The sequence below is a fragment of the Triticum aestivum genome, chromosome 5B (assembly GCF_018294505.1).
Source record: "Triticum aestivum cultivar Chinese Spring chromosome 5B, IWGSC CS RefSeq v2.1, whole genome shotgun sequence".
NCBI lineage: Eukaryota > Viridiplantae > Streptophyta > Magnoliopsida > Poales > Poaceae > Triticum > Triticum aestivum.
The window spans coordinates 96,018,313-96,034,007 of record NC_057807.1 but is presented as its reverse complement, the minus strand read 5'-3'; the positions used below and the strand labels follow the sequence as shown (position 1 = coordinate 96,034,007).

The window sequence follows — 15,695 nt, the reverse complement described above, 5'->3', positions numbered from 1 at the left end:
TGATTAATTGTGTATGCATCAGTGTCCATGTCCATTTCGTGTGAAATTTGAAAATTACGGACTAAGATTTGAAACATCATTAATCGCTTAGCGAGCGTGTAGAGACAGATAGCTTTTTCCTATTTTGAACGGATTTGTTTGACCCTTTGCACACCATTTTTAGCACCAATTCCTGTAGATGGCACATACTACTTTGAAAAAGACAATAATATTTTTTACGTGAAATGATACAGATCCATTATAAATATTGCTAAGAAGTATAAAATATTTCAAACATAATAAAAATTGCATCAAGGACCCAACACTATCAAGTATCAATACAATCACTATCGCTGCCAGAACGAGTTGTCGACGCGCCACTATATGCATGAAATTTAAGATGAACTGCAAAGTGAAAGTTAGCTCCCACACACCTGTTAATTTGTCACTAACATAATTTTCTAGTTGTTCTATCATGTTCCGTTCACTATAATTTATATCACAAACATGGTCGCCAACTGAACGTTATGATAATTTATTAAGTCTACAGAAAAAAGCACATGAAAAATACATTGAGGTTCTTATGAATGATTTTCTACATATTTGCTGGGTCAACTGTACAAAATAAAATATTTAATGAACCCAACGATCTCAAGTTGTTGATATTAATTTACACTGATTTCTCAGTAATGTAGTCTACACCCTTGTTTTCATAAACAAATGGCCCGAAACAAGCTAGGTCATCACCCCATCAAAAAAATTACTAAGGCTAGTCATAGTGGGAGTAACTTAGCTAGTAACATAGCGCACTTCAAAAAAATTCTGCTTATGTGGCAAGTAATTAATGAGAGGTGGTAACATAATATGTTACTGTAACATAGCGCTTTTCAAGACAAGATGAGTCTACTAGCTAATAAATGAATCCATCTATGATACTACTATTATGTTACTTTGCATTATGAAGGTAGTAACTTAGACTAGTGTCATATGCATGACACTAGTCTAAGTTACTCCCCACTATGACCAGCCTAACGGAGATTCCAACCCAACTAGGTCATCATGCCATTAATGGGGAGTGATTAGTTGACATCACCATCCAAACATGCTAATCAACACACCTCGATCGCACGCCGCGTGACCTGCTTGATGGAGATTGTCCTCACGGCTAAGCATCACACCATCCCTTTAAATAAAAACAAATAAATCGCTTCATGGTTAATCACACACCACGCGTGCCATCGCGAATTCCGCAAAACCGAATACAATATCGCCCAGTGCAGTACGAACATAATCTTACAAAATCGATTAAGAATTCCAGCTGGCACCGCGTGCGGTCGGTCGAGCTCCACTGCACAGACAGCCGGGCCCACATGTCAGCTGAGAAACCGCTGCGGCTTTGACGAATTTAGTTTTGTTTGCACATATTTCCAGGCCTGTAAAAATATAAGGTGGTGCGTTTCAAATGGTCACATATGGCCTCGTGTAATTTTTGTACTACTATTCTGCTCTTGACTGATCAGTTGATTATTAAAGAAAATACACCAGTTGCTGCTATCTAGGAGTATTTAACTAGTCACTGTGATTAGTAGCTTAATTTGACTTTACCAACTGATTCTGTAATATTGAAGCACAATATTATTTTTAGTTTGGGTAAGATGCACGAAGCTGCGTTTTCAGTTTGTTTAGAACCGCAAATCCGGCCGTGTCGGCGGCGAAACCGTACCATGAATTTCGGGAAAGAGCAAGAACAAGATCACGATCATGGAATCCTTTTAGCTTTGGGTGATTAGTGTGGAGCAAAGCCAATTAGTGCTGCCACCTTAACCTTAATAAAGCCAGCTAAAGCACGCTTTGAATGTAATCTAAGCAAGTAGGATTAGGAGTGGCTACACGGTCCATCCGGGGTAGGGTATGGTATGCCTGCGATGCGTGCCACGTGAGCAGTACTACATGGAACGGCAGGCTGGCTTGTTGTCCGTTTTCCCAAACCTGCGAAGCTTCGCGCCATGACGGCGTGCCATGGCCTCACGTGGGGACCATGCGTCAGAGATGGACAGTGCCCGTGGATGCGCTCACCGCCAGCTGGTAGTAGGGGCAAAGCATTTTTCTCTTCCCCGCAAAAGGAAAAGAAAAGGTTTCTCTTTTTCTTTGTTTTGTGTTTTTATTTATTGTTGCGCATAGCATGAGAGTTGATTGCTATTGTTATGTGAAGAAAAGGAAATGTGAATCGATATTGCATCACTTTCTATGAATAAAAGGAAACGTGAGAGGTAATCCGTGTTTCTTTGTACAACACTAACTCTTTGTACTACACACATTGAGAGCCCAATCACATCTTCCGAGTTAGGTGCTTATACTATTAAACATATCATTGTTCACATCGTATTAGTAATTTGTTTCTTTTTATTATTATGTGAAAAGAGACGTGACTCATACAACCAAGAACGTGTCGCGTGAGACCCGTTATTATGGCTTTACGTTGCTGACAACGTGTGCAGATAAACATGCGGAAAAAACTCCAACTTATAACACACACTCTAACTTACGTGACATGCAATAAAACCAAAGCAACAGAGCAACAACTTTTTCAAACACCATTATATAAAACATCAAGATTAAATTAGATCAGAAATTTTCTCGCAAAAAATAAAACATCAAGAATAAATCAGATCTAGTGGAGGAAAATCCTGATGTTTGACCATCCCATTAGCAAAATATTACAAGAAAATCCTGGTGTATCACTCAAAAATTAAGGATTTTCTCAACATTCCAACAGGACGCAGAGGAGGGTAAGCTCACCTTGGCGGTAACCCTAGCCAGCCGCCCACTGTGATAACCGCCCCGCGCAGTCCAGTCCTAGTCGCTCAGGAGGTCACACACTCGGCGCTGCGCCTCCAGTCTGCTCCCAGCCTTTTTCCGGCCCAGCCCCCTCGCCTTCGCTTATATTCGCACCCCACTCCACTCTTCCCTCTCTTTGTCGCCAACACAAGCTACACACTGGCCTGAGGCTTTGTCTTGGGAAGGCGCTCGTGGTCTCGGGTAATCGCGACAAGGTCCCTGCCACCGGCCATGGACAAGAAGCAGGGCTTCTTCTCGGCGCTGCGGGAGGAGGTGGCCCGTGGGCTGTCGCCGGCGCGGGCGCGGCGGAGGGCCGAGGAGGTGGCGGCGGCGAAGGCGGCACTGCGGTACGCGGGGGGCGGCGGCGGGGAGGCGCTCGCGCCGCTCATGGAGGGCCCGGATCCGGAGGAGGCCGCCGGCGGCGACGGCGCCGGCCGCGCGCGCAGGGACGGGTGGGGGCGCTGGGTGCGCGGCCAGCTCGCGCGCGCGCCGTCGTCCGGGCCGGTGGCCTCCGCCGGCGGCGCCAGCGCGGCGAGGCGGAATGACCTGAGGATGCTGCTCGGGGTCATGGGCGCGGCGCTCGCGCCCGTGCATGTCTGCGCGGCCGAGCCGCTCCCGCACCTCAGCATCAAGGACACCCCCATTGTAAGCGCTCGCTGTTGCTCCCTTCTCTGCTCGCTTCTTCTTGCTCTAGATTGAGTTCACTCCAGTGCTCTCGCGAGTACAAATCTTTTCTGTCCATTAGAAGATTTGATTTATTGATTGCTACCGCCAACTTCTTTTGGCTGGAATTAGTAGTACTGTTTTGTTCTTTTATTATATAATTTCTTAAATGGGAGAAACTGTTCTTTGACGTTTTCTCTGAAATGTGTTCCAGAAACTTGTTGGTTTGTTAGGGGAAACACTGTATAAAAATGAGTTGCTGATGTGATGTGTTCAGCAAGGGTTCATATTATTTGCTACAAAATTGGCATCTGAACATATTGCCATTCTAAAAGGGAAAAATGGCTTTCCTTGTACTGTATGATACAGTAGACCCCTTTAACAGATAATGTCTATTTGCTGTAAAGAAGAAAGATTAAACTTAAAGCTGAATGAGCTACTTGCAGTGAAAAATGGCTCTTTACCATAGCTTTATAGCTGTTTAACAGCGAGGTATTGATCTGGTCTATGCAGGAGACTTCGTCGGCGCAGTACATTCTGCAGCAGTATCTGGCTGCCTCCGGCGGGCAGAAGCTCCTCTCTTCAGTCCGCAACTCGTATGCCATGGGGAAGGTGCGCATGGTGGCTACCGAGTGCGAGACAGCTGGTCGTGTCGTGAGGAACCGCATGGCGGCGCGCTGTGCTGAGCCTGGACGGTTCGTGCTGTGGCAGATGGCTCCGGAGATGTGGTACATTGAGCTGGCTGTTGGTGGGAGCAAGGTGCACGCCGGATGCAACGGCAAGCTCGTCTGGCGCCACACCCCATGGCTTGGTGCACATTCTGCCAAGGGACCTGTCCGCCCTCTCCGCCGCTCGCTTCAGGTACAACGCCAGCACCATTTTCACCATCTTTAGGTGGTCTTTTCTCAATTCATCTACACACCATTGTGCATGAAATTTTTTTGAAAACGGAGTATGAAGATTATTGTTCCTTTTCTCTCCAGGGCCTGGATCCTTTGACCACAGCGAGCATGTTTGCTGGTGCACGCTGCATTGGAGAGAGGAAGGTGAATGGGGACGATTGCTTCATTCTGAAGCTGTGTGCTGATCCTGAGACGCTAAGAGCACGCAGCGAGGGGCTCGCGGAGATCATCCGGCATGTCCTCTTTGGGTACTTCAGCCAGAAGAGCGGGCTTCTTGTCCACCTCGAAGATTCTCATCTCACTCGAATTCAGTCCACAACCGGAGGTGATGCGGTTTACTGGGAGACTACCATCAATTCATTCATCGAGGACTACCGGCCGGTGGAGGGGATAATGATTGCTCATTCTGGGCGCTCGGCCGTGACCCTTTTCCGTTTCGGAGAGGTGGCCATGAGCCACACCAAGACTCGCATGGAGGAGGCATGGAGCATCGAGGAGGTCGCGTTCAATGTTCCCGGTCTCTCCATGGACTGCTTCATCCCACCCACTGATATCAAGTCTGGGTCCATCAGTGAGACTGTTGAGCTTCCGCAGAGTGGGAAGAGCAAGGCCGGCGGTCTTCTCCCATGCCATGGTGCCAAGGTTGCTGCTCTAGAGAAGGCCGATGATAATGTTGCGTGGAGCGGAGCCCTGCAGCGAGATTGCAAGTGATTTCCTGGTCTGTTCATACTGCTGCTTGCAGTACTACTGACTCATTTTGATGAATGTAGGGTAGAAAGAGAAGGGCTAAAGGAGGATTTGGATCTTTGAAATTCCAAATGCCCCCTGTAAATAGGGAAGGTTAAGCAGTCACATGGTCTTCCTCTTCCATATCCCTGACCCTGAGGAGAGGCCCTGTGTGAAGAATCCTTTCTGATCTCATTCAGAGATATGGTGTAGTAGGTAGTCTTTCTGGTTTTTTTTTGCCAGTGCCTGTGGAAGAAGAACCAGGGGTGTTCTCCTCCATCCAGCCACATGATTAACCATCATGGTGGTGGCGCTGCTGTTTCCTTGGTAGCAATACTAATTATCAGAGGCCAGCGAGGAAGAAGGACTTCTTCGTCGGCAACCGAGAGTGATTTCATCGTTCCTAATTAGCAGTCCAGTGTGCTTTGGTTTGTGATAGTCTCTGGTCAAACTAACTTTTAGGGGAGACTGGAAGGTCCAGAGTGGTTGTTGCTCTTATTTTAATAGTGTTCCATATCATGGGTCTGTCTAGCTGTTTTTTTCTTTTCTCCCTTTCTCCTTCACACATCTCTCTTTATTTAGTATGAGATGGTGGTGATTGTATTTTACAGGAGCTGCTGATGTATGCCAAAAACTTCTATGAATGGATTGAGGTGTTTTTCCGTTTGTGCACTCCTTCTTCAACCCCACTTTTACTATACATGCTGAAGCATTGGTGATATTTAGCTTTGTGATGTGCCATGTTGTTAGTACCATAATGCAGCATCAGTGTATCTTTTGCCCCCTTCCTGCACTCCGCTTTAGCTTGCAGCATGTTGGGGGCCATGATTCGTTAACATGATGGTATTGGTGCCCATGTGCTTCACCTCAGCTTCTGTACTGTATACAAGTATTATTTCTTTCTTTTTTAAGGTGCAATTAGCTTTGCCTCTTGTATTATCTCTTCCTTTGTGCTCCACTCCATCAGATGCTTCAGCGTCATGCTACTACGCCTCATCATGGGGTGGCCATTGGTTATTTGGTCGTCTTCCACCGTCTTGTTTCCTGTACAATAGGGCTATTGGGGCTTTGTTTTCTCCTTGGGAAGATGGCACCAATGCTCTAGCCAAGACCAAAGGACAAAGGAAGAGGTTAAATTGCTCATGTGGTGTACTCCCTCCGTTCCTAAATATAAGTCTTTCTAGAGATTTCACTATGGACTACATACGAAGCAAAATAAGTGAATTTACACATTAAAATGCGTCTACATATATCCGTATGTGGTTCATAGTAAAATTTCTACAAAGACTTATATTTAGGAACGGAGGAAGTATATTCCAACGTGTATGGCCCGCTTGTCAACCTCATATGCAACGGCATTCTCCGATTCGTAAATCTTCGCGGTGGTCCCGAGCTAATTTTCTTGAGAGAGAAGGTTGAAAACTTGACCCGTTCTATTCTATAGCATCCCCAGCGGCTCGTCTGGAGGGTTGTCTGTATGAGGCAAAAAACACACTCCAACAGATTGTTTATGAAAAAATACAGCTTGATGTTCTCTCAATATCAGTTGCCATTCTTTAAAAGCATCTCAAAACAAATGATGTAAAAATGCTGACATGCCCAAAAGACTGCAATTTAGGACACTTTGAGCAAAAAATGTTGTTCCAACAAATGTCCTATCTACAAACGGTGACGAAAATATTTTGGGCGGTCTTAAATTTTAGCCTAAAGTGCTAAATTGCAGCACTTCTTGCGGCTGGGAACCCAACTGCTACGCTAAAACTTCCACCTGCCCGATTCCGGCTGATTCTCGCCGTTGGTCACCACCGCCACACTTCGTCGCCCCCCCCCCCCCCCAGCCACCACGCAACTTGTTCCCGTCAGCCGTGATAACCGCCGCGACCACCTCCTCCGAAGGGAAAGCTCGCAACATTACCACCAAATTCGGTCGTTCCTCTGCCCCTCCACTGCCCGAGAGGGTCGCCCGACCACCATCGTCAGCCCCGTTTGGAACTCTTGGTAGGGCTGGCGTGCCGCAATGCCTCTGTCAAAGTTGGTCGCACCCTCAGCTCATGGTCCATCCTGACTCCTGTCCTAGGCGGCCCAGCAACCGTCTCAGCCCCGGCAACCTCCACCGGCTGAATCGAGCTTGGCTCCCAAATCCGCCTCCTGGCCTTCCCACTGTTGGATCTCATGTTTCAATTACTTCCCAATTTTTTGGGCACTAGTTTCTGTGTATCTGAAAAAGCAACAACAATCATGATTCCCAAAAAAAACCTCTCCTACCCTATAATCACTCTTATGTCGCCAAATTTTACTTTGTTTTTTGGAGATGATGTAAATTTGGACAATCGGTAGACATTGTCCAAATGTAGACTATTCTATGGACAATTTGGTGTAGAGCGTTTTTGCTTCATATTGTATGTTTTTTCTACACACAAAACATTTTAATAGTTATTATATATATTAAAAAAAGAGGAAAGTGGATATAGACAACAAACATAACTGCCGGAAAATTGAAAGATTTTAAGAGAATCTCTTTAGACCACTGTCTATATGAAAACTTAGACAACCAGATTTAGACCATCTTCTGCTGGAGATGCTCTTAACCATCGGCTCAAATTGTTTGCAAAAACTAGTTGCATCTTGTTCAGAACCGAAGGAAAAATAATTATATCTGCCAATCTGAAGTGATGCAGGCATGACGGAAGAGGATCAAAGACGCATGGATCCAGCAAATTTCTGCAGCTTTTGGCGTGTTGTTGCGGTCGAAGGACCACACACACCGCCGTCCATAGGAGCACTCGAAGGTTAGTTGGTTGGTTGTTAGGGACAGAGACCGCTTTTAGACTTGACTTTGAACAGAGAACCCCAATCACTCACACAATGGGTGACGGTAGGGCACCCCCAAACGCATTACACATGCAAATGCAAACGCAAATGCAGTGCACTGCTCTACCACCTCGCTTTCTTTTTTGACCTGGTGGATAAAGACTAAAGGCACGCCATGCAGGGTGTTTTGATCAGGAAAGACTAGGAGAAAAAGTTGTTGCCACCTTTACCCCTCTAATGCAATTGCAGGGTACTTTGTTCAGTAACATATTCAGTTCCATTCCATCCATCCATGGCATCTTTCTTTTCTCACCGTACTACAAGCACACGCATGCTGCATTGCTTCATTGCTGGTGAGAGGATAGAGAGGGGAGAGAAATTACCTGTGGTACTTGAACCGGAGAGCTTAGGCCCAGATCAAGAAATGCCCTGAGGTTAAAGGGCATTGATGGTTAAAATGGTTTTTTAACAGGTGAATCTGAATTCTGCAGGCATTTGGCTGTAAAAGCACAGGGATGGCTGAGTGAGGAGGCCATGCAGAAAGTTGGGCCTGATCTTTGCATGCCTGGGGTGCCTCAGAGATATCATCGAAGACCGTGCGACAAGACGTTGAATGAGCCAAAAAAAAAAAGATTAGCTCGAGCGCTTGGATGATCTGGTCATGCATGATGGCCTCTTTGATTCGCGGGATTTTGAAAACGTAGGAATAAGAAAAGTATAGGGCTAGAGTGGCATGTTCACTTAAATTTTATAGGATTAGCAAGTAGTGTTTATGGCACAAAAAAAAAGAATTATAAAAAAAGGTTGGAGTGGATGTTAGATTTCCTATAAAATGTAGTAAAAAATATTTCATAGAAAAAATTCCTACGGGATCTAATCTATGAATCAAAGGACCAACGCAGAAAAAGTTTCTAAGGATTTCAATCCTTCACAAATCCTATAGAATTCCTTTGAATCAAAGGAGCCTTGAAACTCGACACTGTGTCTAAGGGCATCTCTAACGGCAATTTATAAATTTTCTCCCGCATCTCATCGGACAAGGGGATTAGTTCACGGACACGGATGCAAAGGGATGAAATAAATGCTAGCCGCATATATTTCAAAATATTTTTCAATAAACCGGATGAAATACATGCAAGCACGGCTGGATTTCATACAAACACGACGGATTTCATACAAACACGATGGATTTCATCACATTTCAAACATCTAGAAAAGACCCGCTCCTAAACCTATCATACGGGCAGCGGTGCCCAGCGTCCAAACCCGTGTCATCCTTCATCCGTCGTCTTCATGAGCACGGGCGATAAGAGCAATGACATGAAGGTTTGGTATCCGGCGAGGAAGAGTAGGACACGAGAGATAGACCGGCCCACATGGGACACAAAGCACCGCCATCTCCCGTGGCCTACTCTATCCTCGGAGGAGTCTGCGACCCGTCCGTCGCTGGTGGACGTGAGGTCCTCGATGAAAATGGTGGCGCCCGCACTGTCTTCGTCCCACCGGGCCGGCTGATGGTTCGTCGGCGGCGCGTAGGAGGCGCCGCTGGCATTGTTCTCCTCCACGGTCGCCTGCAGCCGCGCCTCCGTGGCGGCCGCGTCCCTGTCGAGCGGCGGCTTGAGCACGGACGACACCGTAGATGGCACGCTGCTATACCACGAAGTTGGGGTTCGTGCGGCCATGGCCGCTATGGCCTTCTCGCTTGCGTGCTCGACGTAGATCTGGCTCTTCGCCAGCCGGTGCTGCTCCGGGAGGAACAAATTGTACCGTTGTTCCTCATGTGCCTATCGGAACGCCGACAGAGGCGCCAGCACATGCTGCACCTCTGCTATGGCGCCGTTGAAGTGCGTCTGCACCTGCTCCATGGTGAAGTCGGCGTGCACAGGAGGCGCGGAAGCCGGGAAGGAGTCGTCGGAGCCCGTCTCCATCATAGTGTCGTCCTCGTCGTCGGACACCTCGGGCGAGCTGGCCAGCAAGCCGGACTCAATCCGCTTGGCACGTTGGCTATGCCAGGCAGTGGCAAGGGCGGCCACCGCATGCTTTATCTCCGGCGACAGACTGTCCCACAGTGCTTTCACGCTGGCGATCATGGCAGATGTGGAGGAAAGGAGGAGGACGTGGAGGGGATGTGTTATGTCGTGGAGATAGCTGGGTGCGTCCGCCCTTAAATAGCATATTTCGGTGAGACCAGGCGTCAATGCGGGATGTCGGAGTGGGTTTCTCGTGTGGCGAGCCTGCTTAATGGCGCCATACGGACATACATGGCATTGAACAGGTATGGTAAAATTTTGTCCCGTGCCGTCTAGTCACGCGTCTCGTGCATTGGACATGCGTGGACACCGGAGACACGTCGCGGGCAGCGCCCTCGGCCTGCGAGCCGCTTCAATGCCGGTGCCAATGAAAGGTCGCATCCGCTCTTCAATGGAGAGCGGATGCTCTACAGCGACATGAATACGTACAGCTGGCGCGGGGCGGGAATGATGTGCCAGGTGTTGGAATTTGCTAGTGGGCTTTTGACCCAATGCCCAACTAAAATTCTGAAATTCTCTTGGCCCATTCATGCACACATGTGAGTGAAGTGAGTGAGGCTAAAGTTTAGTCCCTCCTCATAAGTTGAGAGAGAGTTGCACCTTTTTATAAGGTGAGCTCTCCAAACACTTGTATGAGCATGAGAAGAGGAGACCTACACGCGCGCTCCTCCTCCTCACTCGCCTTGCCACGCAAGCCTCGCCTCGCCTCGTCACGACGCACCGCGGGTTGCGGGATTGAGCCGAGCCGAGGACAGAGCTATGCACGTTGTCTATATTTTTGCTGCTCGGGAAAAAATTAATGAGTCATTAAATAATAATTAATGGACGCGTTAATTACTGAACCGTTTCCGGTTCTTTAGGATCGTGACGACTCGGACGTGGGGTTTACTCCCACGACCTACCCGGCCCGCACTATATAGTCAGGCAGACGTCTACCCTAGCCGCCGTCGTTTTTTGTATGGTTTCTCACCGCCGTTCCAGACCATTGCGCCACCAATCAAGTCTTCTCCATCCCTCCTTTCGGTGTGCACCGGGAGAAGGGACAGCAGGCCTCCGGAACCCCGCCTCTCGTGATCCTGTACGGGAGAGGGGCGATCAAGTTTTTGGGGAGCGCACTCGTGCGACTGCTGGCAGCGACGACTTCGCGAACGACGACTTCTTCCCCGACCTCGGCAACCTCATCCTCGACGACATGGGCGACAACGTCAACGCCGGCGGTGCTGCTCCCGCCGCACCGTATGTGATTCTATCTTTCCTGTTCGCGATCGTGGTAGAATTCATGTTTCTAGTATGTGCCCTAGATGTGATCTGTTCATCTATTATGCTAGTTCGCATGATTAGTTCAATCTCTGCTACTGTAGTCATGATTTATCTTCTGTTAATTCGGATTAATTCTCGTAGTAATTTGCTCATATTTTCAACAATCCAAAAACCTGATTATAGGCAATTTACTCCGAGTGGTTTTGCTGCGCATCTGAAGCCGCCTGCCTTTAAGGGGGCGCAATATAAGAGGTGGCGCACGAGAGCAGTCTACTGGTTTCAGACCATGGGCTGCTATGACGCCACTAAGGGCAAGCCTGAGGGCGATCTTAATCCAGCACAACTGGAAGCTTTTGAGAAGATCGATACTCTCTTTAAAGGCACTCTTCTGGGTGTTCTTGATGATTCCATTGTGGATTCGTATATGTCGTTTGACAACGGCAAGGACATGTGGGCTGCGCTCGAGGCCAAGTTTGGTGCCTCGGACGCCGGTAGCGAGTTGTACGTCATGGAGCAATTCTATGACTACAAGATGACTGATGAGCGCTCTGTTGTACAGCAGGCTCATGAGATACAGTCGCTCGCAAAAGAACTTGAGCACTTCAAGTGTGTGTTGCCGGAGGCATTATTGCCAAGCTTCCACCTTCGTGGAACAATTTTTCTACTTCCCTGAAACACAAGAGACATGAGTTTTCCATTGCGGATCTCATTGGTACTCTTGATGTTGAAGAGAAGGCGAGAGCAAAGGACACACATGCTCGAGTTGTCGAGAGAGCTTCTAGTGCCCACATGGTACAGAAGAAGAACTTCCAGCCCAATAAGTTCAAAAATAACAAGAACAAAACTCAGGGGAAAGGCAAGTTTGATACAAAGAACAAGCCATCACATTCTACCAACTTCAAGAAGAATTCTCATAAGAAGGGGAAGGGACTTTGCCATGTCTGCGGTGATCCTAATCACTGGGCTCCGAAGTGTCCTAACCGCTTTGAGGAGCGCGGACATGAGAAGGGCGGCAAGTCCGCTAATGTTGTCATCGGTGATACTGATATGAAGGAATCAGGGCCACAGGGACTTCTCCCGTGCTGATGGGGAACGGGTCACATGCCATCGTTCGAGGTGTTGGTACGGTCGATCTGAAGTTTACTTCAGGGAAGACCGTGCGTCTGAGGAACGTTCATCATGTGTCGTCCATCAATAAAAATCTCGTTAGCGGTTCCCGTTTATGTCGAGATGGTTTTAAGTTGGTTTTTGAGTCCAATAAAGTTGTAATTTCCAAGTGTGGACAATTTGTTGGAAAAGGCTATGAGTGCGGAGGCTTGTTCCGCCTATCTTTGTCAGATATTTGCACTAAAGTTATTAATAATGTTTGCCACAATAATGAGTCAGATATTTGGCATGCACGACTTTGTCATATTAACTTTGGTTGCATGACGCGGCTAGCCAATATGAATTTAATTCCAAAAATCTCTACTGTCAAAGGCTCTAAGTGCCAAGTATGTGTGCAAGCTAAACAACCTCGCAAGTCCCATAAGACTGCAGAGGCAAGAGACTTGGCGCCACTAGAGCTTATACATTCTGATCTCCGTGAGATGAATGGCGTGTTGACAAAAGGTGGAAAGAGATACTTCATGACGTTGATTGATGACTCCACTAGATATTGTTATGTGTATCTTCTGAAATCAAAAGATGAGGCTTTAACTTTCTTCAAAAACTATAAAGCTGAGGCAGAGAACCAACTTGATCGAAAAATTAAACGGCTTAGGTCCGATCGTGGTGGAGAGTATTTTTCCAATGAATTTGATCTATTTTGTGCGGAACATGGTATAATCCATGAGAGGACGCCTCCCTACTCACCTCAGTCTAATGGGGTGGCCGAAAGAAAGAACCGAACTCTAACTGATTTGGTTAACTCCATGTTAGACACATCGGGTCTTTCCAAGGAATGGTGGGGGGAGGCGCTAATGACCGCGTGTCATGTCCTAAACCGAGTTCCCACAAAGCATAAGACCATGACTCCATTTGAGGAATGGGAAAGGAAAAGGTTGAAACTCTCTTACCTACGTTCTTGGGGTTGTTTGGTGAAAGTCAATATACCAATTCCCAAGAAGCGCAAGCTTGGACCAAAAACCGTGGATTGTGTTCTTCTGGGCTATGCTTTTCATAGCATTGGCTATAGATTTTTGATAATAAAATCTGAGGTATCCGACATGCATGTTGGTACGATTATGGAGTCTAATGATGCAACTTTCTTTGAGGACATATTTCCTATGAAGGATATGTCAAGTTCATCAAATCAGGAGATACCTATTCCATCTAGTGAGGAACTCACTGTAATTCCTGAACCCACCATTACGATGGAACACGTTGAGAATCCTGTTGAGGGTGATAATGAAACTCCTGTAAGGAGTAAGAGACAGAGGACTGCAAAGTCCTTTGGTGATGATTTCATTGTATACCTTGTGGATGACACGCCCAGGACTATTTCAGAAGCCTATGCATCTCCTGATGCTGACTACTGGAAGGAAGCTGTTCGTAGAAAGATGGATTCCATCTTAGCTAACGGGACCTGGGAGATCACTGACCGTCCTTATGGGTGCAAACCTGTAGGATGTAAGTGGGTGTTCAAGAAGAAGCTTAGACCTGATGGTACGATTGAAAAGTACAAGGCACGACTTGTGGCTAAGGGTTATACCCATAAAGAAGGTGAAGACTTCTTTGATACTTACTCACCCATGGCTAGACTGACCACAATTCGGGTGCTACTATCACTGGCTGCCTCACATGGTCTTCTCGTTCATCAAATGGACGTTAAGACGGCTTTCCTCAATTGTGAGTTGAAGGAGGAAATTTACATGGATCAGCCAGATGGTTTTGTAGTACATGGTCAGGAAGGAAAGGTGTGCAAGTTGTTAAAGTCTTTATATGGCCTTAAACAAGCTCCTAAGGAGTGGCATGAGAAGTTCAAAAGAACATTAACTGCTGCCGGCTTTGTAGTAAATGATGGTGACAAGTGTGTGTACTATCACCATAGTGGGGGCGAAGGAGTTATTCTTTGTCTGTATGTCGACGACATATTGATCTTTGGAACCAAACTTGATTTAATCAAGGAGGTTAAGGATTTCTTATCTCGTTGTTTTGAGATGAAGGATCTAGGAGTAGCTGATGTTATCTTAAACATCAAGCTATTGAGAGATAAGAATGGTGGGATCACACTGCTTCAGTCTCACTATGTGGAAAAGGTCTTGAGTTGTTTTTGGTATAGCGACTGCACGCCTTCTCCAACTCCATATGATGCTAGTGTGTTGCTTCGAAAGAATCGACGGATTGCTAGAGATCAATTGAGGTATTCTCAGATTATTGGCTCGCTTATGTATTTGGCGAGTGCCACGAGGCCTGATATCTCTTTTGCTGCGAGCAAGCTGAGTCGGTTTGTGTCAAAACCGGGATATGATCATTGGCGTGCGCTTGAGAGAGTTATGCGCTACTTGAAGGGCACTGCGAGCTATGGGATTCACTACACCGGGTATCCAAGGGTACTGGAGGATTATAGTGACTCAAACTGGATATCTGATGCTGATGAGATTAAGGCCACAAGTGGTTATGTTTTTACACTTGGTGGTGGCGCTGTTTCCTGGAAGTCTTGCAAGCAGACCATCTTAACAAGGTCAACTATGGAAGCAGAACTCACAGCATTAGACACTGCCACTGTTGAAGCAGAGTGGCTTCATGAGCTATTGATGGACTTACCTATGGTTGAAAAACCAATACCCCCTATCCTGATGAACTGTGATAATCAAACTGTGATCGTCAAGATAAACAGTTCTAAGGACAATATGAAGTCCTCAAGGCATGTGAAGAGGAGATTAAAATCTGTCAGGAAACTGAGGAACTCCGGAGTTATTACGTTGGATTATATCCAAACGTCGAAAAGCTTGGCAGATCCCTTCACAAAGGGTCTATCACGTAATGTGATAGATAATGCATCGATGGAGATGGGTTTGAGACCCACCGCATGAGTTGTCCATAGTGGTAACCCACTCTATGTGATCGGAGATCCCGTGAAGTAGAAGTGGGAGACAAGCTGTTGGTCAGCTGAGAGGAGAGTATCCTTATTTTAATTATCCCACTCGTGAAGATGCAATACTCTCCTGATCTGCATGGCAGGTCGATATCTATCTTAATGTGTTCCAAGTGGCTTATTTGATTAAGCAGAGATGTTGTCCTGCAGAGCATCTCCTGAGGAACACACCTATATGAATTTGACTGTTAACGTCGCAGTCTGTGAGAAGTGGGTGCTCTCTAATAAATTCATGAAAGGCCCTAGAGTACGACGTATACGCTCCACCCGCGGGGAAGCCTTGCGGCAGTCCAGTATCGGTCAAGAATTTGTGTGAAACTAATCTCGCAGAAAACTTGTAGTTCAAGGCATAGTCCACTATTCAAGTTGTGATCTAGTGTAGCATAAATCTCTAAGTGGAAACAACTT

The 15,695-nt window shown here is 46.8% G+C and overlaps 1 protein-coding gene across 1 annotated transcript; it reads left to right on the top strand.

Moving 5' to 3' along the window:
- The first annotated feature begins 2,830 nt into the window (after window positions 1-2,830).
- Window positions 2,831-5,774, top strand: LOC123110596 (uncharacterized). The gene is made up of 3 exons (XM_044531153.1): window positions 2,831-3,462; window positions 3,994-4,341; window positions 4,464-5,774. The coding sequence occupies exons 1-3, from the start codon at window positions 3,049-3,051 to the stop codon at window positions 5,091-5,093; spliced, it is 1,392 nt and encodes a 463-aa protein (XP_044387088.1). The 5' UTR covers window positions 2,831-3,048; the 3' UTR covers window positions 5,094-5,774.
- Window positions 5,775-15,695: the final 9,921 nt, after the last annotated feature.

What these genes read in the sequence shown, in the direction of transcription:
- LOC123110596 (XM_044531153.1), top strand. Translation starts at nt 3,049, where the DNA reads ATGGACAAGAAGCAGGGCTTCTTCTCGGCGCTGCGGGAGGAGGTGGCC. An exon ending in GCATCAAGGACACCCCCATT is followed by an intron (nt 3,463 to 3,993) that starts GTAAGCGCTCGC and finishes TGGTCTATGCAG; the next exon opens with GAGACTTCGTCGGCGCAGTA. An exon ending in CTCTCCGCCGCTCGCTTCAG is followed by an intron (nt 4,342 to 4,463) that starts GTACAACGCCAG and finishes TTTTCTCTCCAG; the next exon opens with GGCCTGGATCCTTTGACCAC.